Source organism: Pseudopodoces humilis, chromosome 1, assembly GCF_049639895.1.
Source record: "Pseudopodoces humilis isolate 2021_Gansu_Grassland_sample_001 chromosome 1, ASM4963989v1, whole genome shotgun sequence".
Classification (NCBI taxonomy): Eukaryota; Metazoa; Chordata; class Aves; order Passeriformes; family Paridae; genus Pseudopodoces; species Pseudopodoces humilis.
This window is the reverse complement of record NC_142200.1, coordinates 49,978,088-50,004,927: the sequence shown is the minus strand read 5'-3', so window position 1 is coordinate 50,004,927 and position 26,840 is coordinate 49,978,088. Positions and strand designations below refer to the sequence as shown.

The 26,840-nt window shown below is 36.6% G+C and overlaps 1 protein-coding gene across 11 annotated transcripts in view; it reads right to left on the bottom strand.

Annotated features, from left to right (window-relative positions):
* The window catches only part of PTPRM (protein tyrosine phosphatase receptor type M), a 442,950-nt gene that overhangs the window by 348,906 nt on the left and 67,204 nt on the right, over nt 1-26,840 (bottom strand). Inside the window, exon 1 of one of the 11 annotated variants that reach the window (XM_088051017.1) lies at nt 3,859-3,913. The exons of the other annotated variants lie outside the window; for them this stretch is intronic. Within the exon in view, the coding sequence (XP_087907143.1) occupies nt 3,859-3,898 (40 nt within the window). The 5' untranslated portion in view covers nt 3,899-3,913. Of the gene's footprint in view, nt 1-3,858; nt 3,914-26,840 lie in introns of those variants that run through there. 11 annotated transcript variants of the gene reach the window in all.

Below are 26,840 nucleotides of genomic sequence, written 5' to 3'. Positions count from 1 at the left end.
AGAACCCCTTTATTAAACATGTAAAAGCAGTCAGTCATCCTGGCTGGCAAAGAAAGCAGATGCTATGGAACAGAGATATGGGAGACATTATTTTTTCCCCCATTTACCTGAAATGGAGACTAGTAAGGACATGATCAGGAGGGTGGAATGCACACAGTGCACTCACAAGGTAACAATTAGGCATACTTTCATTTGACACCATACAGCACCCCTTAAAGGATCTGGAACGACACCTCTGTTTTGGAATTCTCTAGTAAAACCCACAACACTGTCTCTGTACTCTTTTCTAGGGAAGAAAAGGAAGAGGTGTGATTTTCAGTGCAGCCCCTGGACCACACTCCCCCTCCCAGCTGCAACTTCGAAGCAGCAGTCTGCAGCACTTCACCCTTCTGTCAGCTGAGGGACAAAGCACATTCCACAGGGATCTCTCTTCCACTCAGCATCTATTTGTGATTTCTTAGACTGGCAACAGATGCTGCCCCTATTAATTTAATTATTATGTAGAATGCCTCTAACCTTTTCTCATTTAGATTTTATTGCAATTTTATCTTCACTTCTCTTTTCAGTATACTGAGGAAAGATCTATCACCAAAATATGCTCAAGCATGTACAGATGCAATGAAAGAAAATATCTAAACACAGTAAGAAATCACGAATTTGATTTCACTCTTTCCTGGTTTCATTTGCTCGTACAGAGCTACCAATGTCTAAAGGCAAAATCCTAACTTGTTTCCTTAGGTGAAGTGCTACCCTGATAAAGGGTAAACTCAAGAATCACTCACCATTAACCTCCCAATATGGTATTTATGAGGGATGTAACCAGTTGTGCTGATGTGTCAAAAATAAGCAAATTCCAACCAAACAGGACAGCTGTCTACTCTCAGTAGTTTCATATTAATTCCACTTTTTTAACTGATTATGCTAAAAACTGCTTAGTCCGTTTCATTTCACCTCACCCAAGCACCCCAGAATCTTTCACCAAAACAGCATAGTAGAGCTATCCCAGAAAGATTCATCCAGGGAAGGGGAGAGAAGAGCAGGGAAAGACATTTGGAAAGCACCACAGAACTGTAGAAGTGGAAAACAATATAGAACTGCACAGATGATATTCAAGAAAAAAAATCATATATAATGGAAAGTCTGAAGCAAAATAAAATGAAATTCAGAAGGAAGGAAAAAAAGGGTGGGAAAACCTACTCTTTTTTTCCATCCCAGCTGGGAGGAAGAGATTGAAACATATGCCTTGCAGACAAAATTTATCATAATACTGGGTCTGGTCATCCCAACACTCTATTTAAAACACAGTATAACCTCAGAAGCATACAATCATCAAGACTGTGATTATGAGACCACACCAGACCATTTCTCTAACATCTGTTCAGGAAACACCATATTAGATTTTCAGTTTGTCATGAAGACAAACCTTTTCATGCTACATCCATCCTAGGACTCTGGGGAAATACAGCCTAATAAAAGACAGTCAGAACACCTTTTTCACAACCAGCACTGCTAGCCATTCAACTCACAAAGCCATTAAATTCCTGATCCCAGTGGAATCTGTTTTTCGCTAAGGCACTTTTTAATAACTTCAAAAAACAGCTCCTCTTTCTTAAAATTACTAAAATCCAACACTTTCATTCTTAGTTAGATATTGTGCCACTCAATTCCCCCCCACAAAGTTTTTCCCCATGTTATAATGGATAGGCAGGAATGAATGGATGTGAATGAAGGCAAACTTAAGTAGCACACTGAGCAGCCACTGTTCTTTTGTCTACGGTTGTGCCAAGAGCCACACAAGTTTTCACCAAACAAACAGTAATCAGCTGCACTTCATGCTATGAGACTGTGAAAAAAAAAGGACCATGTTGCTTCAACACATTTATTACATAAATCTGCAATTCAGATTGAGCTTATTGAGAGTAAGGACACTTACTCTGACTGAACAAATCAAGCCAAAGTGTTATTTCCCAGGTCAATGTGGCTTTGTTCATGCCCTGTCTTCCAGCATTAGGTAAATGGACACACATTGACAAACAATCCCTTTTTCTTGCAGACTAATCAAAACCTGTGATATTTTATATTACTTTAACTACTGTGTAACAACTGTATCTGTTAACAGCACAGATTATATCTGAAAAAAAGCAAGTAAGAATCTAAGTTCTGATTTTAAAGCTCAATATCATGTTTTTCTAAAGTAAATAAGCATAACAGTGTAAAACAGTTCAAAGTCTTGATTAGGCAAAAGCCATCTCTAAGGCAGTGGACCGACAGCAAATTTTATTTTCATACCATAGCTGAACTGCTATTACAGATAGAATATCCTCAAGGGGAGCCCCAAGACTAACTTCTTCCCCAGATTTCACAGCTTTTACAAGCAGTAAATACTGCCTCTGAAGTTATCAGATAACAGGACTGTAGACAACCTGTTTTATCAAAATCCAATTTTGATAGCTGAGAGATTAACTATTATTTCATCCTACTATCAGGACATTCTGAGCTGAGTAATTTTTTGGGTTTGCTTTTTTTTTTTCTCTCCTTTGATTTTGTCAAAAAACTACTATAACATGCTATTTATCTCTATATAAAGGGATTTCTTTGAGAAACCTGACAGCATTCTCTCATCTGCCAGCTGAGCTTTTAAAATGTATCTTCACCTTTAAACTCTTCAAGCTAAAAAACATAAGTGTACTTGAAGCTCAATCATTCTCCCTGGTGCTACCCATTTTTAATGAGCATCTTTTCTTTACGACTCCCAGCAGACTCCACAAAACAATCTCAGGTGCTGTGAAACCAGTGCTTGATGATTCTCCAAACCTCTGTCTTTTTGAGCCTGAAATCTTCCTGCTAAACCCATATGGGACTGATGGGCTGTTTCAGCCAAACCCAATTTCACTTATTTATCACAAGCCTCTACTTAGAAACTCTGCTGTGGATTGCTTGTAGACACAATCTGTTTCCAGCTTTGAACTTTAAAAAGGATTTAAGCAGTCAATCTCATATCATTATAAATCCAACATGCATTACTTGTCTATTGATTGTGAGAAAATAAAAGTTTGAAGCTTGATTTCAGGGCTAATCTTTCCATTTGCTTGATGAGTTCTGCAGTTGTTAGAGAACACTTAATGCATCCTGTTATACTACAGCATATTAAGCTTGGATGAAAAATACAGACTATTTACAACACAGCTCTAGTTTAAGTAAAGAACAAAGGCAGTGTTAGCTTTTCTAGTCTCAAGAGGTTTTTTAGCTATGCCACAATTAAAAACAAAACAAAAAAAAAACCCTAAATATGTCTTTATACTAATAACATTCAGATGAATTTTATAATTCTTCTGCCCCATATATCAGAAGTTTATATTCTACTTCATCAGTGGATAGAACAAAAGAAAAAAAAGAAAGAACACATTGGTACTCATTATTTTCCTTATTAAACTGCTTTACTAATGGTATTTTTCCCTATAAATTTCAAGTAAAATTGTTTATCATCTAATTAAACAAGTTGCTTATGTTCTGACTTCTAATGTGTACACTAAGATACCTGAGAACAAATGCCATAAAATAATTTTATATGTAGATCAAATTTTAAATCAAACACTGAAGCCCCTGCAGGTCCTGTCCTGCCCACTAACCCAAGAATCCTACCACACTTCTTCTTTTTTTTTTTTTTTTCCTTTTAATATCTGTGGGTTTTCCTTCAGGTGAGAAAGGCTGTTCTGGTTTTCTTTTTAAAGTCCCCACATATGCATTTTCCCATGCAGTGACTGTGCAGCACTACAGACTTTAGTTCTGTGATACAACCATTGATAAAGCTCTACTCAATCAATAATTCAGGAAAATATTCATCTCTAGATTACTTACTGCTGTCATTAGGACTCTGTGACTGGGTGAAGGAGAGCATGACCTCCACCTGGAGGTTTTTACCTGTGCTGTGAATTATCTTTTTACTCTGTGAATTAACCTGTAGGAGGTGCCACAGTGATGAAGCAGTCAAAAACCTCCAACAGGCAACTTCATCACATGGGTAATTAGTTCACTACATCAATAATGCCTCCAGTCATTAGCAGCACTAAGGCTGAATCCCAGGTCTGCTTGCTAAATTCAGACAGCAAAACAGCTTTTAACTGTGCTACAGGTATAAATAACTTTCTATTTTTAAATGTAGTTAGCTACTGCTTTTTTTCCCCCCTTGGTTTTAGTCATTATCTCTTGCAGTAAATTATACTTTATTTCATTCATCACATCCATAACCTTCTTTCAGAAGGAAAAGAATTAATTAATTTTAGATACCTCTGGTATTTTCACAAGGTCTCATCAGCTACAAGAGAGACCCACATTTGACACTGCTGAAAACATTACTGCTGCAACACTGACATGCCCAAACTTAGATGACCCAAGGAGCGAACTCTTGAACCTCCCACGCAGCAGAACAGGGCACTATAACTACATCACCCAGATAAAAGAATTACTTTCAAATCTTGCTTATAAGAGGATTAAGTCAGTAGTAAACTCACTTAAATGTTATACTGTAACAAAAAGAAAAACTGAGGCCACACAAATCTTCAATCTACTTTCCAACCTTGCTGAAACCATTTCAGGTCTGCGTGTGAATGACTGTAATCATCTGAATATGAGAAAGTTCAAAAAACTGTCAGGGTGATTCAAATTCTTTTTTGCTTTCCACAAATTTGTGTTCCACGTCTGATGAAAGGGATGTTTTTTCCAGGTTGTAATGCTGGAACAAGCATCTCTGATCCTTTGTGAAAAACATCTGATATTCCTGGGACACCAGTATGTTACACTGGGAAGGTCATACCCTCTCAGTTGCCAAAGTTTGCTTCAGGATAGGAATAAAAATAATAATAGCTATGTATGCTCATGTCTCCAAACAGTATAGATCAGGACAGTATCATTGATTTATGACAGATTAGGCTAGCTCAGAGGTTTTAGGCTCAATTATTTGAAAGTACTGATATAATATTACAAAATAATATCACTTGTTATATATGGTATATATTTATACATTTTCATGCATATTTTCAAGTATCTCTCTTGATTTACCTTTAATTATTTATTAGCCACTAAAACACTTGAGCTTTTAGGGCAATTTTCACATTTTTTCAAATGCATCTTACTTGAACATTTAAAAATCTTTATAAAAGGTTGTACTTGGTCTCTATATCTGAAGTACCAAATAGGTCTAAAGATTTAAAAAGAAGGCAAGAACTGTGCATCAAGTGACAACAGCCAGTTACTGAGTATTTGTGGGGCTGGAGACTCCACAACCATCACAGGCAATCTGTGGCAGACTTCTTGTCACATCTTTCAGTTTCCTAATGGATTAGAGGGAACCTCCTGTGTTTCAGGTTGTGCCCATCGCCTCTGCTCCCGTCACTGGGCACCACTGAATAGAGCCTGGCTCTGTCCTCTTTGTACCATCCCCTCAGATATTTATGGACATTGATAAGATCCCCCTAAGAAGCCTTCTCTTCTCCAGGCTGTGCTGCTCCTGTACTCTTATCCTTTTATTAGAGAGACATACTCCAGTCCACCATCTCTGTGGCACTTCACTAGATGTTCTTCAGTATATTCATGTCGCTCCTGTACTGGGGAGCCTAGAACTGGGCCCAGCACTCCAGCTTTGGCCTCACCAGTGCTGAGCAGAGGCAAAGGATCACCTCCCTGGATTTGCTGGGAATACTCCTAATGCAACTCAGGAGACCACTGGCCTTTACTGTGAGGGCCTGTTGTTGGCTCATGGTCAGCCTGGTGTTCACCTTGATCCATTTTTGGCAAAGCTGCTCTCCAGCTGGTCAGACACCAGCCTGTACAGATGTCAGGGAGAATTCCTCCCCAGGTGCAGGACTTTGCATTTTGCTGAACAGTTCTTTAGTGTATCAGCCACCCCTTCCAGTTCTGTGTCAACTGCAAACTTGCTGAGGGTGTGCTCTGCCCACTCATCCAGATCATTAATGAAGATGCTGAACAGGACTGGACCCCCAAGCCTGTCACCAGTCACCAGTCTTCAACTAACATTACGTGCCACAGAACATCACCCTTTGGGCCTGGATGCTCACACAGCTTTCTGCCTGTCCACTGTCTGCTCATTCAGCCTATACTCCATCAGCTTCTCTGTGAGGTACTACAGCCAAGCTGGACAAAATCTGGTCGTCTCTTCTCATTTACCAGGACAGACATTTCATCATAGCTGGTTATCAAGTTGGTCAAGAAGGTCATCCCATTGCTCACTTCCCCTTGGTGAGTTCATGCTACTCCTCCTGATCTTGTCCTTCATACACCTGAAAATGGTTTCCAGAATTAGCTGCTCCATCACCTTCTGAGGTGAGGCTGACCTGCCTGTTGTTTCCTGAATCCTTTTACTTGCTCTTTTTGACATTTGTTTTTCTCTAGCTCTCAGGCACCTCTTCCAGTTGAAATGATCATCCAAAGGTTATGAAGAATGGCCTTATAATGATATCAACCAGCTCTCTCATGCATCCCATTAGGACCACAGGTACCAAAGGAACATCCACTTCAACTCTCTGGTTTTTCCAAACATTAATTCACCTTATTCTCAGCCTGAATTTGTTTAGTCATTCGGGCTTTTTTTCTACTAGCGGTCTGCCTCAATTGTTAAACGACAGTTCTCTACAGCATGTTTCCAAACATAGATCAAATCTTCTAAGTATGACTGGCTCAATAGATTCTATATTTAAGGAATTTCAAAGGTGTGCTCCCAAAGACTTAATGGTTCAGAACAGTTACTCTTCTGAGCTTCCCTGAGTTCATGAGTTGAGATGTTGCATGAGCTGGATCAAGTATTCTAATGACATAATAATAATGCCAAGTGTCCCTCCTGTTTCAGATACTTCTGATCACACATCACAAAGCATGGCTTCCATGTCTTTTTCAATCACTGTCTCCTTAATAATGTCTCTTGAGGCTGGAGGCACATCTTCATTTCTGTGTCAGAACATACAGCTCCACCTTACTAGATGACTTAGCTCTCCTCTGATCACTATTTACCAAGGCACTAACCATGCTGTCATCTGCATGCTTTTATCAGTAATGACTCTGTACTTCTTCCTCATCACTAATAAAAAGGTTAAACACCATCAGATATAAAATTAATCCTCAGAGGACCTCTACATACTCCACACTTATTACCTATTAACCATTTTTCTAGAAGACATTTGATGTATGCTGATGATTCTGTACCGCTCCAATTTCTAAATCAACATGTCGCATGGCGCCAAATCAAATATTTTACAAATACTAAATGTCACATATCTCTGAAAAGTCAAACTTATTCTCTGAAAACATCACGTTCTCCTGAGAAAAGATCCATCCCTCAGAACTCTATGTTGAGTGAAATTACCTTATGAAGAATTACAGATATGTAACACAGTTTATTCCCAGGCAGCCATGCTACTTTGCACCAAATTAATGTCTGTTTGACAGACTTGGTCATCCTATTCATCCTTTTAATGCTTTGTCTTACCAATTTTAAACAATTACAAACTTACTTTTAATACACATCCATCAATCTTTCCTACACTTCCTCCTGTCCTACACTTTTCCTTCTGTCTTAAAAAGCATACATCAAACAATTCTATTTTTGCAATAAGCAATATTCTGCATATATTTTCTTCTGCTTCTTCCATATTAGTCCTGCTTCCAGAACTAACTGCCAATGAATTCTGACAAAGAAATGTCTTATTCTCATGATAAACAAGCACACCAACATTCATGGTTTTATGATGCTGGTACGTAAACTGCCAACAACAGAAGTAGGGACAATACCAGGCAATTCCTAATATATAAAGGAGTTCTAAATAGTGAAGCAGGGAAATTCTTTCACAGATATATCCTTTCTTAAACAAACAATCAAACCAACCAAAAAACCCCAACCAAGACTTAAACATAAAAACAGAAAGCCAGATTTTTTATATAGAACCTAGCACTCCAAAACATATCATGAAACTATTACATAAAGCCATACACTCAGAGTAGTGATGCAGAACAACCATCTATTGCAGAAAATATCCTCACAATCAGTGAAGTCACTGCTCTTTTTAAATAGCTCCACTAAGATGGACTGAGACTTTCAGGAACACACATTTGCGTCTTTTCACACAATTTGTTTTATTCACAATGGTAAAAAAATTGTGACATAACTCACCTGTGGTATGAATTGATTAGCAGTGTTCTGAGAAATCTGGTATTTTTTTTAGAAAGGCATTGATTTGCAAGCAATAGGGCTAAAGAGACATAGCTAAACCAAACTAAATAAAGGACTAAACGAATGTTCATGCAGACAGGGAATTCTGTGCATGAGAACTTTCTGGAGAAAAATTTATATTAAGTTTTTGTTCTTTAAAATTTAGATGAGTAGTTGCAAGATGAATGGCCAGTTTCACCGTTTTTAATAGTTTCTATACCTTAGAAGGTTATTTTATTGATGTAAAATTTAAACCATGGTTGACAAAATGCACCTCTGCATCTCTACAGCTGTGAAAGTACTACAAAATAATGGATCTCCTTCCTGTAGAAAATTGCCTCATTTACAAGATAAGTGTCCCATATTTTATGCATACGTTATATTCAGACATATTTTCCCATGTTCTTTGGCTGTTTTTATTTTTTTTTCTTTTCTCCCTGTAGCCTCAGGTAAGCCTGAAAGCAACCAAGAATTAATTTAAGCAACCAGAATGAGACAAAATTTGTATTTCTTATTTTTCTTACTCCTTCTAGCACATTTACCTTCCAATTTTTTAGGGAAGTATTTTAATCTAGCTTCAAATTCATGATTACCATAGTCTTATTTTAAGATAAATGCTACACTAATACTACAGTAATTTTCCTCCTTCACTGATTTACAGCAGCAGATCTGTTCTTTGGTGCCAAAGAGACCAGTGGCATTCATCCGTACTCCACCTCCTGCATCCTTTTTTTGGTTTGTTTGTTTTTGGGGGGGGGAAGTTGTTTTGGTTTGTAATGATTTGTTTTCCCAAAATAAGCATACTGAAGAAATGGCCTCCTCACAGTCCATCCTTTTAACCAACCATACTTCAGAGCTGGGTAGAGACAGGACATGGGGGTAGGTAATGGGGATGCTGCACAATGACTCAGCTGCCCTCTGAGCACATCCCCCATTGCTAAGAGAAGGTACTAGACTCTCATTCTGTGTTTGTTTGCAGTTGATCTTATGACATGTATATGTATGCAATGCCCAAACTCTGGCATTTTCTTTGCAGGGAACTAATCGCTGTCTTGCAATATCCTCAGCATCATGTGGTGCAACTGTCACTTACCAAACCTGACAGGAAATAAAACCTGAGATCTTTTTTGGTAAAGCAAAGAGTAGTCACTGTGAAGGTCCACACCCAACAGACAAACAAAAAATAAAGCCAAAAAGATGGCTTCACTATTTTAAAAAGGACCGCTATCATGCCGACTGATGCATGAAGAGAGTTTCAAAATTACATCTTAAATTAACAAGGTTGAAGCAGTTCCCACAGATGGTAGATCAACAACAGCTTCTGTACTGTAAATCCTTTACTAAAAACTGTAAATCCGCGCCTTTAAGGCCCAACTCTCTGTAATCATCTTTGTTCATCTTTAACTACATTGCCAAAAGCCCCTAATTAGTACCATCTTAGGCTGCCTTTCACTGCTCCCCAGCCTAATCATTTGACTAATTACTGCCACATAATCTCAGTGTCAGGTTAGAATATGTTTTTTGAATGAAGATAAGCATATGGCAGAAGTGCCTTAACTAGGGGGCATGGAAGATAGCCTGTGCTCAGCTTCAAGACAACCCCGAGTAGCAGGTAGGCAAAGCTATTGAGCCTGGCTTAAGGCTAGGAAAGGGTGAAGAAAGATGCAGTCACAGCCAACAGCAAATTCACAAACATGATAATCCACAAAGGCCAACAGCAAGAAGCTTTTAGTGGAGAAAGATTACAGTCTGAACATTCATTCTAGCAAGATAGCAGGGAATGTGACTTTGGATTTTCAATGAGTTATACAAAGGAACACCAGCAAATTCTGCAGTAATGAATGGAGGAGGGAAGGAAAGCATACAGAATTGTTTTTTGCAAAGGCAAGAAAAGAACATGTCTGATTTAAGGAATATATGAAAGGATCAGGAGATGGTAGGCATGGATAGCAAAAAAGAAAGCACCAGAGATGTACCCTAAAAAAAGCAATCAAAATAATTAACCAAGGAGCATGGGAAGAGCAGAAACAACAGTGCAGAGAACACCTAAGAGTTCCCTGTCCCCCAACTCAGTGAGCACTGATGCAACACCTCAGCATAGTGATATGCACTAAAGAGTAAAGGAGATAATACCGGGAAGAGGAAAAGGACAGGATTAGGAAAGGAATCCTTTCAAGACTCTTCTCAAAGCAGAGACCTCACACTCATGCTGTTACACTGACCAGCAGCCACAGACGTGGATTTACAGTACAGCCAAACTCTCCAAGTTGATGCTACAGGTCCAATGGAAGCCACATTCCAATAGTTTAAAGGAAGTCTCACAGCCCTGAAATTACCACATTTCAGAGCTTGCTATGGTACACAGAGGATGAAGACTTAACTGTGCACTTGGTAGCAGTGTTGCAACACATCAATCCCCACAGTTCCAGGCTTGGACTGTGTCCAACAGCAAGCACATCCCGCCCTGCGGAGTCACTACCAGGCACTGCTGCTCCTGCATCCTCTCAGTAATTTCTACCCATCTCTGGTAGGCTCCCTCACAAACAGTGATGTGGTCCAGAACCAAATGCTCACTCTAAATCATCACAAGGCCTAGAAATCAGTGTTAGCGCACCATAATTTGTTTCCCATGGAAGTATTTTGTGGAATACTGTAACATAGGCCAAAAAAAACCCCAAAAAAACCCACCAAAAACCACCACACCAGCAATCAAACAAACAAACCAAAAAAATCTCAACCAACCCCAATGACTTTTCTCTTTATTTAGCTAGTTTCTTCTTAATAAGGAGAAAGGTTACTTTGGCTAAACTATCTATCATACAGTTAACATACAGTAGCTTATTAATCTTAACAATGGAAGAAAAATCTGAGGGACCTGCTGAACCTAAGGGCTAAAGAGTCTCAGGACTGCACTAGGATTTACCTCCCCTTTACTTCGGACACAGCTGCCTGATAAGAAAATCAGCTCCCTGACAGCCCTGGCCCCCCACCATATAATCCAGTGAACAAGCAGTGTTTGTACTTCTAAAGGACAATCACAGTATGGCTTCCTATTTAGGGTTGGTTGCTACTATTTATGTCTTTATGCAATATTGCTTTCAAAACAGCTTTGAAAACTCTCTAGTCTAAATTAAATGTTTTGTAACACATGTCAAAACTGCAAGTCACTGAACAGTAGCAGAAAGCTGACAGAGAAGATGCAACTTGCTCAGTACAATTCTCTCAATCTGCTAAGCCAAAAGTTGTTTAATACGATTTATCACACCCTGGAGTGTAGTTAAATAATTGTGATGGATGGCAGCATGTCTTAGTCTTTTCCATTTGTTAAATTATGATAGATGAATTATGCACACTAGTGAATTTCAATGAATTCTTTCTGTTCACCACGCCTGTTTCAAGAAAAACACCCAGTCAATAAACAGTCTAAATCCATCTCCATCAGAACCATACAATGTTCTAGTATTATGATAAAGAAGCTGAAGGCCAAAAGTGCTTCAGAACAAGGCCCCTGACATTAAGAGCCACAACAAAGGTATGCATGTAAGGTAACTAACCCTTTCTACTATCTTTTAAATAAAGTAAGACAACCTGTATCTGGTAAAACTGTTTGTTATTATCACTTTATGAGAACTTTGGGGGAGAGAAGACTATAATGAATCAAGCCTCACAGAAGACACAGACACGTTTTTTTTTCTTCTAGCAATTAGCTAACACAATATCAAAGGCACATATTGAAAATTATGTAAAAACTATTCTTTCAAATAAAAAGGAAAAGTAAAAAATATATTGCTAAATATAATAGGATACTTTCTCAGAATAACTTCAGTTGAGCAGCCATTAGCTAATTAAGCAACTGTTAGGTAATTATCTGGTTTTTGACAACGATCTCACAGACAGTGCTAGGATGTACAGCTTGTCATTTTAATGACATGCCAGAGCACTAAGATTCAAAAAAGAAAATCCATACCATCTACTTTTTCAAAGGGTTTTTATCCTGCCATATTTTCTGCAAGTGACTGCATCTGACTTACAGCTATTTTGATTTCTAAGCCTAACCAGTAGGGCACTCCAGTAGAACATTTATTTGGAATTACTCCTTCAACTGGATTAGTCTTCATCTACTTCTGTAGTGTCTGAAGTTCCTCACAGGAGATTATAAAGTGAAAATGACTGATACAGATTCTCTGTATACATGTCTCCATATATAACTGTATATATTCATAAACTACCATAACCAAAAATGTCTGATAGATGCACTACAAAATTAATCGAAACCACTTCTGATTTTGGATGTGATGATGTGCGCCAGGAGAAAATCTAAGAAACCTAGGGAGGTACATCAAGGAAAGACAAGTCTGCAAGAGAATCTAGTCAAGGTTTAAATGCATCCCTTACGATTTATAAAAAAGGAAACAAGACCAAGAAAACAAAAAGGATTTGATTTCACTACACGTGCCACACATTTCAAAGATTACAGGGTATTTACTTCAACTGCTGGTGAGGTATAATTTAAGACAACTGAAGAACAGCATTTTGTGTATGATTCACACTACAAGAATGAGATATCTTCCACAGTTGGTTTTTGTCAAAAATAAATGAAAGGACTCAACTTAGAACATCTTTAAAGACTAAGGCAGCAGGAAAACAAAAAAAAAAACCAAAAAAAAAAACCCCAGAACTCAAACAACTGGACTAACAACTTCACTATCAAGTTTCTCCATCTTTGATGAAAGGACTTATGAGAAGTTTATGAAAGTGGCATATGAGGCAGTAGCTCTGTAAAATCTCAGAGATCTGGTCTGACTGACAGGTATGCAGCTTCACAAATACATCCTGACAGTTACACACACTGCAGCACAAGGAATCTTATTTTAAATAAAGTTTACAAAAACTAAAATGTGACATTTACAAGATTTCTGAGCAAAAAGACCTCAGGGACAAATTCAGTCTCTATTACTTTCATTTCATCCTAACTTTCCTTAAATATATTGTCCCAGGGTTGTACTTCTGATGTCTTCCATCCAGATACAGACCTAATGCCTAGGAACTACCTTGTCACTTTGTGTCTGCCAGGAGCTTTCAAAAGGCATTTTTATCTTAAATGTGAAGTGTTTTCCTGCTGGCAAAATGGCATTACATCTTGCGGAATTCTTCATTCATCTCCAGCGATACCACCTACCGTGGAAGGTTAGATCTGAATCATCTCCCTTAAAGGAAGCTTGACAGTTCATTTCAGAGGTTCCTTTTTGTCTCCAATTTCAAGCAGAAAGTAGTGTACATTCAGTACATTCAGAGATTTCAAGCAGCTGTGCACCACTGCAAGTGCCACAGAACTAAAATAACGTTTCTCAGAATTAGTCTGTCATAGTTTAAAGTATCAAAAGTGTTAAGCAATTCTCAATTGACAATGTAATTACAGTGTGCAGTCTCAGTGATGTTATATACTTAAGGTTGGAAATGCAATCTAAAACGCTATTTTCAGTTTCTTGCAACTTTCTCAGTACCCTTCCTTTACGGCATACCTGACAGGAACAGGCAGAAGCACTCTTTTTTTGACAAGGGCCCCCTTCATGATTCCAACTTTTATTGACTAAGCAAGCCCATGTTCCTTAGAGATATGAATGCTCAAACAGGAAATAGTAGTGATTTCTAGACATAAATATTGCAGAAAAACAGTTAAGTCAAATCATTCATTCTTGCCCCACCGGGTCCTGTTGTGACAACAAAAGCTGCGCATGTAGTTGAAAGCAGGTCACAATAGCAGTGCAGACACCATGAAATGGTGAAAAAGCTCCTAAATTAGGTGTAGTACAATTTGGAGAAGAATATTCAACAATTTCTCACATTTCTGTAACTTCTTCTGGGCTTTATCAGGTGTTTATTCATTTACAAAGTCCCACAGTGCAAGAAGCTGTCAGTTTATATAAGGGATGTCTTTTTTCCCTCCACTAGAAGTCATCTCCAAAAATTACCCATCAATAAGCAAAGGATGTTGATTTAGTTGTATTAAAATTCTTCCCAGAAAATCCTGCAACTGTTTCCTCACCAAGACTGCCTTTTTTCAATTGTCAAGGTTGATTGAAGAACACAGGGAAAGAAAAATCATCCACCATTCTTTCCTTCCCACCATATCTCCACTGTATTTAATCCAACAGACAACAGCAATTTATCATACAGCATGTGCAAGATCATGAAAACATGACCTTGTTATTCAACTTTGTTATTCAACTTGCATGTTTTACCAGATGAAGATACTGAAAAAGGTCCCTGCACACAGCAAGTGAATGTGCTGAATTTCTATTGATATAAAAATAGTAAATCCTCTTGGATGTATTTATTTATCTATTTTGGGAGGATACACTGGGTTTTTTTCATTTTCCCTAACTAACACAGACAGCAAATATCCTTAATTTCTGTACCTAAGTTCCCTAAATGACAATGAAAACTAAGTATTTATTCTGAAGAACAGGAGAGAGTGAACAGAAAGATGTACAAAAATAAAGAAAGAAATAAATGGGAGGTCTTTTTGGCATACTGCAAGTGAGAGCCAGTGATCTGAATAAGCAAGTTTATTTCAAGACTGCTTAAAAAACACCACTGGCTTTAAAAATAGAAGTGAACATCCTCACATCCTTTCTTTATAAAAGGAAAATTAAGAATGCAAAGAGACATCAAAAGAGACATGATCAAAAATAATTATTCAGTAAATCTTAAAACAGTAGTTGAAAGAAATTAAAGGAAACAGAGAAATTTGTGAAACCTATAGAATAGAAACAGAGAAAATCAGAATTATTATTAGAGTAACTGAAAATATTTTATTAAATTTTATTCCTTTCCAGCTTCCATTTATATAGCTCTAGCTAAGTTTTTTTTATGCAGCTTTGAAATAAAGCTCTTGAGAGAAGAGGATATACGTGGAATAAAACCAGCAAGTAACTTTTCCATCTGCAGTGACCAATCACTGGAACATGCCAACATCAACTAACCAGTTTGTTATTTTAACCTTGAATTAAAAATAAAATTAACATTCCATCAACAAAGTGTATTTTGTGAATTCTATAAAGGCTTAATAAAAAATTCTCCCTTCTTTTTATGGACAGTCAATGTGACATTTTTCCTTCCTCACAAAATCTGGAGACTTAAGAATTATTTTCATGCCACTGAGAATAATCCAGGCCTCTTTCAATACTTGTTACATTTCTCTGCAACAGTTTATAAACTGAACACTTGCATTGACAAACACTTGTCCCAAACTTTTCAGTGAAACAATGAAAGAACACAGTAAGTAAATAACATAAAATGTTTTCAGCAAGTATATCGCTCCCTTAAAAATGTAATCCTCAGCAGATTCTTCAAAAGAATTGATTATAATTTTCAGTCCTTCTAAGCAGGTTGATTTAATATAACAAAACTGGACATCAACTTGTTCCCCAAATACTGATAGTTATTGTTCACGTAAATCATGGTTATAAAATATGCCTCAAATTTAGCCTAGAAAGCTGTATTTCCTCTTAGTTTAGCTACTTTTTTTCCCTACAAAATCATGTAGAAACACTTCATATGTAGACAGATGTCAAACTTTTATACACGTTCCTGAGAGAGGCTGTGAAAAAAAGAACAGTTTTTCCAAAGATGACATCCACAAAGTGAGAAGCAGCCACATTCCTGCTGTCAATGGATGGCAGCAAAAACTATCCAAGAAGAGGCATTTCCAGTCCTTCAACATACAGATATCTCTCCAGTAATTTTTGTTACCAGAGAGAACTATGAAATGTATAGGTTTCCATATAATTCATGCTTTTTTAATAAAATGCTGGATTTTACCCGTACCAAGAGTCTTCTGAGAAAACTTCCACAAAGCCTATCCCATTTTTAAAGCATAAAACAAATATAGGACTTTGCAGCCTATTTAGTGGCAACAACTGGACATTACCACTAATTTCAATCCAATCAATAAAAATTAAATGCATACATTATATTTAAATTAACTACAGCTGATTGAAGAACTTACAGATCTGTCCTGAATAAAGATCAGAGTATTGACATAAATGTTAATTTAAATGGAACCTTTTTTGTAGCAATCAAGCTTTTAAGAAAATTAGTTAAATGTTAATTTTTCATCAACCACTAATAATATTTGAACATGATCAGACCTTCAGCCTTCAAAACTAAAATGCAACACTCATTCTATACATCTGTTTCAATGCAGCAATGTCATTTATTCCTCCTGTCTTGGCAATTGCAAAAGGTCAGCTTGTTACACAATGTGGAAAAAAACTCTTAGACCATAAATTATTAAAGTGAGTTACATGACATTCCTCATGAACCTGAAGTTATTCCCCACTAAGTAGTTTTGCGGAAATGTATTAAATTGCAAGGTTTTCAAATATATTACGAGAAACAGGTGGGAAATACATCCAAAAGGAAAAGCACTAACAGAAAGGAATTGGTTTTTAAAAATTCTTAATTCTCCCTGTGCACTACAGAACATCAGAAATCCATTCTTTGATGATGCTGTAATGAAAGTAAGTTGCTCTGGTAATATATACAAAGCCCCAGATAAAAGCTTACAGGATTAAAGGATTACATGAAGGTTATTAAAGGGGTTTGGAAGGGAGGGAGCAGGATGCACGCTCTTTTAAATAATGATCATCATTCTGTTCAGAAACATGATAAGTTTGTTTTTAGGCTGTGTTTTAGCTTTGGTAATAAATGCTCTACTTACTGTCTTTTGAGCAAAACCAAACCAGTAATACGTACAGAAACAAGTGCTGAACTTGGTACTCGGATGCAGAAGATTTGTTTGCAACATAAATCTGCTGCATTGGCATAGCTTCATTAAATAGAGGTTTCAGTTCTGAACTGGCACATTATATATTGCATTTTTATCCGTAAGACTGTCAAGCACCATATTTTCAGTATTTCTTCCTATGCAAAAAAGAGATCTAAATGAAAAATTGACATATCAGTGTAATGAATTACAGTGTTTATTACTTCTGAAATAAATACTAGACTACTGTTAATTTACTCACATTATCCATATACATTATGCATGAGTTTCACAAAGTTTACAGTTGACCAAGATTAAATCCACTGCAGCCTCTTATTTCACTTAATATTGAAAGTAAATGCAACTCATCATATGAGCAAACATCTTTTGTAAAGGACCTGGAGATCTCTCATACATCTCAAATCACTGAGTTTCAGCTCATCCCAAAAGAAAATTCCAACATTAAGAATATATAACTGTGTCCTGAGCAGGAAATCTTCAATATGATTTGGACTTACTAGAATTATTTAAAAGACACTGGGTGCACCACAGTCACTATAGTTTTATTGACTTTTGTAAGCAAAAAAATGTGTAGTTGATCTGACTGCTAAATATAAAATACTAATCTCAGACATGTAAGACCTTAGACTAATGGGCTATTACCTTATTCTAATGCAGCTGTACATTTTGTAATTAAAGGTTCCTTGAGAATTGTCTAATTTCTTACAACTATAAAAAACCAGGGAAAAAAATGAAAAAATTAAAATCAAACATTATTTGATTCTAAACAATACTGCTGTTCCAGTGTACTGGGTATAGCTGGTATAGAAAAAAATTACTACAGTAATTGAAACAGCACTCTAGCTCTTTGCAGATATAATGAAATACTCGACATCTCCTTGGGGACTCATTTGTTCTTAGTAATTAAGCATAAATTGAAACTCTTGCTGAGGGCAAATCTGTAAACAAGTATTTACCGTAGCTAAGAAAACAGGGCAGTCCATCTGCTCTGCAACCAGCAATTAATAGCCACTTAGAATAGTGGAACAGTTTGGGTGGGAAGGGATCCTCGAAGGCCATCTAGTCCAACCTTCCCGCAATGAGCAGGGGCATCTTGAACCAGATCAGGTTGCTCAGAGCCTCACCCAACCTGATATTCAATTTTTCCAGGGAAGGGACATGTACCACACCTTTATGGACAAGGTAACTTTTAGGGTAACACATGGATTTAAGTTCAAATATTTGGTCTGCAATCAGTAAATGCATTCCATTTTACATGTAACAAATCCTGTTCATATATTATGCAGGTCAATGAAAAACAATCAATTGGGATCATCACTTTCCAAAGGCAGGTCATTTTGCAAGTTCACACAAGAAAACATTTTACAGTAATGTATTTCTTCTACATTTCCTAGTATATATCATAGTACCTACCAAAAGTGATACAGGAATTAGCTGAAGACTTTGTGAACCAGGTATTTTTTCAAACTTATTTTAAAGTAATTCATGTAAAATATATCTAAAAAATGTAACAATTTAAAAGATCCAGAAATCAAAAACACAGGTAGTCTTTGATGTCCCACTTAAACAGCATTTGAAAGCAACATTCTAATTATTTTTGACAATCACTAAGCTATCTTACAGACAACAACGGGGGGAAAAAAGACCAGAAAGTGAATGAGACCAGAATGAGAATAATGAGATGTATGAGTAACCTGGACAAAACAGACATTTTACAATTAATACTAAGCGTATTCATGGGAGCACTATTTAAATTATCAATTATGTTCCTCCAATAGTATCAGCTTTTAATCTATTATTCTAATACACCTATTGGAGAGATAAGTAACCATGGATGGGGTACAGAGGATTTACAAGAGTAACTTTATTAACATTACTGGGTACTACTACTGTAAATCATAACCAGAAAAAGCCCCACAGTAATAAAAAACTCAAAATATGGATGCAATATGTATATAGTTTTGTCTGCATTTATAATACACTAATCCACTACTAAATCCTTGCGCTGAACAGCAGTTGCACAATATCCTATCTGTGACAGGAACCCCCATGGAGAAAATGTTAAAAAGTTGATAAGAAAATTTCAAGCAACTGAGAGCAAGATTTCTTGATTTCCACCTCAGCAATTTCTATATCTCTTACATTCATCAAAGTAAGTGACAGGCTTTCTGTCAAATAAAATTATCAGATATTCAAAGGTCACCCATTCTGCTGGTAGGGAGAGACTATGGATAGACAGGCTGGAGAGTATAGGTGAGTCAAAAGGATATTTTTTCCAAACCATCCTTTCAAAGTCCTGGCACAAGAAGAACCAGTAGCAACAACCTCCACACTCCAAAACCATCTCAAACAGTAACCATTAAAAGAGCTAAACAGTGACCTAATAAAAGGACACAAAACTGAGACAGTTATTCTACAGCCACATGCTGCATTGGAGCTTTTCTCTGCAAGTCCCACATTTCATTTAACCTCATTCTTCAGTACAAACTCAAATCCCAAGGATTTTGCTAAAATTTTTACAGATGGGAAGTACTCACTACCTTGATGCAGCTTCTTTTGAGTAGTTTATGGAAACACATCACTGTAGCAAGGCACATTTCATAAATTATCTTTGTTGTGCTTTATACCTTTCACTTGCATTATTTGCCCAACTTGCTCCAGTTATAAAACTTCATACATATGGATAATGCTCCTTTGTATGTGCTAACAATACTGGCAGGTTTTCCTTCAATAAACCACTCCAGATGTTAGTCTCAGTAATTATGTCTGACATCTCTCAGCTTTGGTAATGAAGTACTGCTGATACAATTCCTTGTTTGTATTTCTATGGACCATCTTCAGACATAAAATCTACAGAGTTAAAACAGCCACATCGACAAGCACAGAATGAAAATCTGCTAAAATGAATACACAGCCATTGCTTGATTAGCATAAACAGGATAAATATGGAAATACAATATTCTATGAAAAAACGATCAGTTATACAGTATATTTCACTTTTCTGCCTAATAAAGTGCACTTTAAAGTATTATATATACATATGTATGACTGCATGAAAGACAAAATTACCGCTGTTATCAATATCATGTAACATCATATAAAATATAACCTCTTTCTTGCTTCAAAGAATCAAACCCCAACATTACACAATAGATCTGTAGCCAACAAGATAGGAGAAAGATGCACAGTGAAATTTCTAACCTGAGAAGTACTTATTTCAGTACTTAATTTACCTAGCATATTATCACATCAACTAAACTGAACATTTAAAGTCCTTAGGGAAAAATATAGTTGAACAATTTGCATCCAAAAAGCTTGAATTTTGCAGATGTGGTCTTAGAGAATGAAGATTTTAGAAGGATGAGCTGTTTAGAACTGTATGAGCCTATGATGACTTCTTGAGCATATTATAAATGCTAAGGAAGTCATCATAGGCTCATACAGTTCTAATAAGCTTTTTAAATTATCACATTAAATGTCATCACTAACAATAAAGTAATCGAACAGTCAGTACACAACTACTGCCGGTGGCCAGTCTCTAGTACTCTCAATGTTGTATAGGAGGCAGAGAAGAGAATTTAAGCAGGACCTGATTTTTATAAATATAAACACTTCTCACTGTCCTAAGCTTTTACAGTTGTCATGCCAAATATTTCTGCCAACATTATTTTACTTCAGATAAATCATCAAATAGTGTTGACACCTTTTATGTGATAATAGCTTTCCAATACTTACACACAATAAAACCTGACACATTACACATATTAATTACTATGACTGCCCAGCAACATTAAAACCCATCACTAAGAAGCAACTTTTAGAATCTATCCATTAGCACAAACTAGCTTTAATTTTTTTTAAAATATGAATAATGTAAAAATCACTTCAGCTACTGACTTCAGCAAGACTGAAATTAAGCTGAAGTCACTTAAATCAGTAAAAACCTAAGTGAATTATAATTTGAAGCCTACTTAATGAAAGTGAGGAAGTCACTCATATTTGCTGTAATATGCAATTCCACCATTTTCATCACAAACAAAAAACTTCAGCACATGAAGCAATGAAAGAACTTCCCCACAGGCTACATGAAGAATGAGAAGCGGGCTGTTTCCCAAATAGTATTATGACTGCTCATATTGTTATCCTGCCACTTCATATCATAACTGAAAATCATTCATAAAAACACACAATTACAATAATGATGTCCCATCACTGAACATTTTGTTTACATAACAATGAGCAAATGTTTTGAATAGAAATATGTGGATGCACATATAGCTGCCCATCCCTACGGCAAAAAACCCAGAAACGCTTAGAAAAACACATGGACTACACTGGATGTTCTTCTGTAAACTCAAGGTCATTCAAAACAGTTAGTGGGTTTGGACTTCTCCAAGTATTTTGAGTCATTTAAGTCAGCAAATTGTTTGTTTAACTACAACATTCAGTTAATGATCAAACAAGAAACCAGTTTTAACTGGTCATCCATGACAAAATCTCATTCCTATAGCTTACTAGCGAAGCAGTAATTATGTTTTGTAAGAAATAAGGAAGCGTATTTTTCAAAGGAATTATGTATTAAAAAAAAAAAAATTAACATCTCAGAAGAATGAATCAGGGCTTGCCCCATCCAGTGAGAGAAGAAAGGTCAAAAGGAGTCAAAGGACCATTATCTGCAATTCTGAACATCTTGATGTGACCATCACATGAACCCTATTAACCAGAACTACAGCATTTAAGTGGAAGAAGTGAATTGATGCCAGTGCTGTCATTCATAACAGGGTATATGAAATGTCCTGAAGATAATGTGATTTTATTTAACCTAGACTGTGCTAATTACTTTGCCGGTCTTTTTTTTTTTTTTTTTTTTTTTTTTTTTCCCTGGTAGGGTGAAAGAAAAGGACTAAGAAAAGCTCAGCAGACTTGGAAGGGAGTGATTTCAGCAAAATATGAACAGTGTATTTCGGGAAGACATTAGGAGAAATATATCAAATGCTTCAGATGATTCAGAAAGTTCAAGTAGAAGGTGTTACAGACACTTCAGATTTTAAGACACCACTGCTTTTTTTTTGACTATAAACAGAAAACCATCAAGCTCGCAAATAAGAAAAAAAAAGCTGCATATATTATTGTGCAGATGCAATAAATTCCCTGTGTTTTCTTCTAGAAAACTCTGTCTGAAGGCTAGAACCAGTCAATAGGAAAGAGCTGACTCTGGGGATTACCCTCTGCATGAGTACATTTGAACTTACAAGGAGAGTCAGCTCCTTAAAGACAGGACAGCAAGCCTAACAGGGCACTGGTACAGGCTTTTCTAAGACTCAGATGAATGATTTCATGACCTAGGACAAAGCTGACATGTTGGTAAATGAAATTCAAAGGCAAACTTTCCCTTTGTCCATGCTCATGACCCATCTTCACGGTACACAATGGAAAGAGATAAACTGGATCTCTTAGAAGCAGCAGCACGAAGTGGTACATCAGAGGCACAGAAATTTGTCTTCCTACAGCCTAGGCCACTGACCTGTGTTTTGAAATATTCACACTACGCAAAATTAAAATGTCAAATATTGTATGCTGACTGTATCACAACGAAAGACGAACCACAGGAAGATAAAACTCTAACAACTACTCTTAGTGGAAAAAAATAAACTAAGTGTTGGGAATATTTTACTATGCAGAGTGGAAAAAAACAATTTTAAATAGTGTTATTTTCTGTGACATCTCTGAGAGGAGAACCACCTCCAGCTGAAGTACTACCTCCTCATCTCTGTTCTTCAAATAAAGCCTTCCACAGTACTAACATGGTACATGAAAGTGTGCTTACTTAGGAGCTAAAGAGCATCATTATTTTGACAGGACTGCCTACATAACAATACGCTTGTGCTAGACTACTTTGCTTAATTGAGATCTAAAGGCTGAAGTAATGAGAGAAAAAACATTAACTCCATTGTAACCACTAAAGGTGAAGTGACTGAGTGCTATGATAGACACCAATTTCTACAGCTAGAAGTTTGTTAAAAAACTTTTGATCTGTGATTCCTTTCAAATAGGCTTAAGAGTAGAGCTTAAACATTTCAGTTCAAGACAGGCCTCTAGGGAGAAGCCAACACTCACCACTCTGAAATTTCTCAGGAAGAGGTAGCTTATGCCATGGCTGGATGCATTTCGCAAACAAGGGGTTTTTTTACAGTATCAAAACATTATGAATTCAGAGACAAAGAGACTAGTTTTATTTGCTCTCATGCAATACACAACAAACCTTTATAAAAAGATCCTAATTTTTCTAAAAAAAAAAATTTCCAATCTTCCATTACAAGCTATAACCTTTGCAACTGGTTCAAGCACAAACTAGTGTCAGAAATTTACAGAAGAAATATTAATTCTTCAAAAGAATCATTATTGCCTTTTACCTTTTGAACCATGTAGGAGAGCATGCACAAAACAAAGCCACAGCCTTCTCCCTCCTGACTCATGTGGCCTTTCTTTACCACCAGTCCTTGCTTTAAAAAGGCAGGTGGTACTTAATGCCAAGGCTAAGCTAGCTGCATCCAGACAATAATAACTATTTTTATTACTTGGTATCTGAGATAAGAGGATTCTGTCATTAAAGTGTTCTCTTATGCAGTACTTATCCCTGCACTAGTATACAGGCTGAGACTGGGAAAGCTTGGAACTGATCACTTCTATTTGTTTTAATAAACTGCCCTACTTAACTCCCAAGACTGTATTGGCTTCATTCTCCAAGAGGCTTCAATTATGGTGATTAAAGTATGTCATTTTTATATTACTTCTAATTGTTGTTTTTAAAGGAAGCTTTAATTTATGATGTATTTTCTAGCAAACTATACAGACACCCTATGCAAAATATAAAGATGTAAATCCCCTGTTTCTGTTCTCAATGGAATAAATAGTACTTTGAACCAAGTTTCTGTACTCTCAATGCAATGTGATGCAAAGAATCACTAGCAGTGTCTTTCTGCACGTGAAAATATCTTGACAGCTGCACTGCTTGAATGTTGCTATGTATTTACATTATTATATGTTTCCAGCAGGTTTTAAGTACATTCTCCAAATAGAATTCTTCATTTATTTGAACCCTGGCATGTGCCAGCTGAACACTGTTACGATGTACTTGAACTATGCTTTAAGGAACAACTCTTGTTTACTGCAGGGAGCCTCGCAATGTTTTCCCCCACAGTAACTGTGCAGAACATGATCCAACCCAGAGGAATGGGAAAGTGGCAGCAGCACACCAGGAGAACTACACCTTCAAGAAAGGACAAAGGTGCAGATCATCTGTAACAAAGTGGTCTCCTGCAGCACTGTATGACAGCACAAGTGAAAGGTGAATACAGAGATCCAAACAAGAAAACTGAAAAAGCTCCTGAATCATCTCAGGCTGGAAGGAAGTCTGTGACAGAAGAAAAGAGGTGAGCTGGGGCAGAGGAGAGGTCTCATAACATCATATTTCGAACACCAGGAAACTCTTCCCTCCTGTGAGGGTGACCAAGCACTGGCACAGCTTGCCCAGGGCGGATGTGGAGTGTCCCTCTTAGAGATATTTCAAATCCATTTGAACATGACCCTGGACATCCTGCTGTAGGTGTCCCTGACTGACCAGAGGGGCTGGATGAAATCATGTCCAGAGGCCCCTTCCAACTTCAGACATCTACAATTTTGTGAATTGAGGCAGAATATAGGCCAGAAGTAATGTCTGACCCAGGATTTACCTGTTACACCCACATGACAATAAAACCTATTTTTAAATGTCCATTATAAACCTGAAAGTGTCTTTTACATTTTGATTGCTACAATGAGATGTATACAGTATTTTACATTACCCCAAGCAGATGACATTAAATGATCATATGAAGAAATTCTTGTTTTCAAGCTAGTTGTAAATCCCTGTGTGACTTAGCTTCTCTAACTCCTGCCTCATTTAGAGGCATCACATCAAATTTTAGAAACTCACTTCATACAGAACTGAAGCACCTAACAGAATATGAATGAAAGTAACTGGTAAATACCTTTACCTTTCAAAATATTTACTATGTGTTTATATGGGAGCACCTTAAGAGTAATGAAAATCTTAATTTTGTTGACTTTTAATATGGTATATTTTATTCTAAGTTTTAACTGCAAGTAAGATTTATTACTTCTCCCTTTGAACAGATTTCCTTTCTATTTCAATATTTCATAACATGATACAGAAATTTTAAGTCTGACCACTGTAATTAATTTAATATTACACAGCATTACCATTTATTTTCTAAAGTCAAATAGCTAGCCAGTACCATGCCAAACATAACCCATCTAACTTACTGCATATTCACAGGAATATCAAGTTTAAGAATCTATTTATCAGGAAATGTGGTTTTCTGTAGACACAGGAAACACACTTTCTTTTGCAGTAGTTATTCATCATAAAGCAAATATCGCAACCTGTTTTGCAAGCTGTTACTCTCCTACTTGAATTACATCTTTCAGCTTTCTGTAGCTGTCATTAACTTTGGCCTCTTCTTTATCTTCAATCTGAAGTTAATTCTTTGGCCAGCATGTTGCTTGCCGCTTTGAGGGATTAAATATAAGGGTTTATGAAGAAAAGGAGCTTTTCATACAATGCTATTACACCATGATAGCTTTCACATAAATTATATACTCTTGGAAAATGCATGTTGAACATATATGCTGTTCATTTAAAAAGAAATATTATCATATTGTAAAATAATAAAAAAGGATTATTTTAAAGCACTCACTAAACATATACACAATCCTATTAAAAGAAGCAGGCAATAACATACCCACACTGTCAGCGCAGCACACAGACACTGGAAATGCTGTTTGCTGTTCATATCCAGTGTACCATTATTCTTTTGAAACATATTCAAAACTGTACCTAAATTTTTACTTCTAAAGGCAATTCTCTTAAGAAAACAATAAATCTAGAAAAGAATTCTACTGTTGAAGGGTTACAAATCTGTGTTGCTGTTGTACCAGTCCTTACATTTCATCTCACTTCAGCTGCTGGAGTGAAACATTTATCCACAGACCTATTTGGAAAATCAGCACAGTAATTAAATGGTTTATGCTAACCATAATACAATATGTCTGTGCTAATTTCTAGGATCTGTCTAACCAGTGAATGCAGTAACAGACGAGAAATTTTGTGCATTTGTGGACATTTCCTTTCATACATACTTCAAAACAGAAACTCACAGATAATTCTAATGTGATAAAAACAGACATACTTCAATTTTTTTTGAAAGTGGACCCATTTCATCTGAACATGGTTATCCAGCTGAGTGCACAGTACCTCAGGCTTTCCAGTTACAAACACCTGTGAAAATCTCAGAAAACTAAAGTACCTGTGAGGTGCTAATCACAGTTATTATATTGTATTATAATCACCTGATGACCAGGTCATCAGTTAGGAATAATGATAATATCACTCTCATTTCCCTTCCCAGTATGTCTTCTATTCCATAAAATTGAGAATTGTGTAGGAGGCTTTAAGAGAAAACACTGCTAGCAGTTTAGCTACTGAAATAGCTCCACAGTTCAGGGAATTTTCCACAGCATTCCTCAGCATCTATCACTACCTAATACTAGGTAGTAGTATTAAAAAGTTAAAGCCCCAAATTCTGTGTAAAAAAAAAAATAAAAGATGCCACTAAAACTACGTATCAGTAAATGTAACAGAAAGTCTGTCTCTGTGGAAAGCACATGTTGCACCGTGATTTTGTTTATATGCAAAAAAGTAAGTACCTATCCCAGCACTTCTACAAGCAGTAATCACTCAGACGTGTCTCCCTTTCCTGAAGTGCTCTG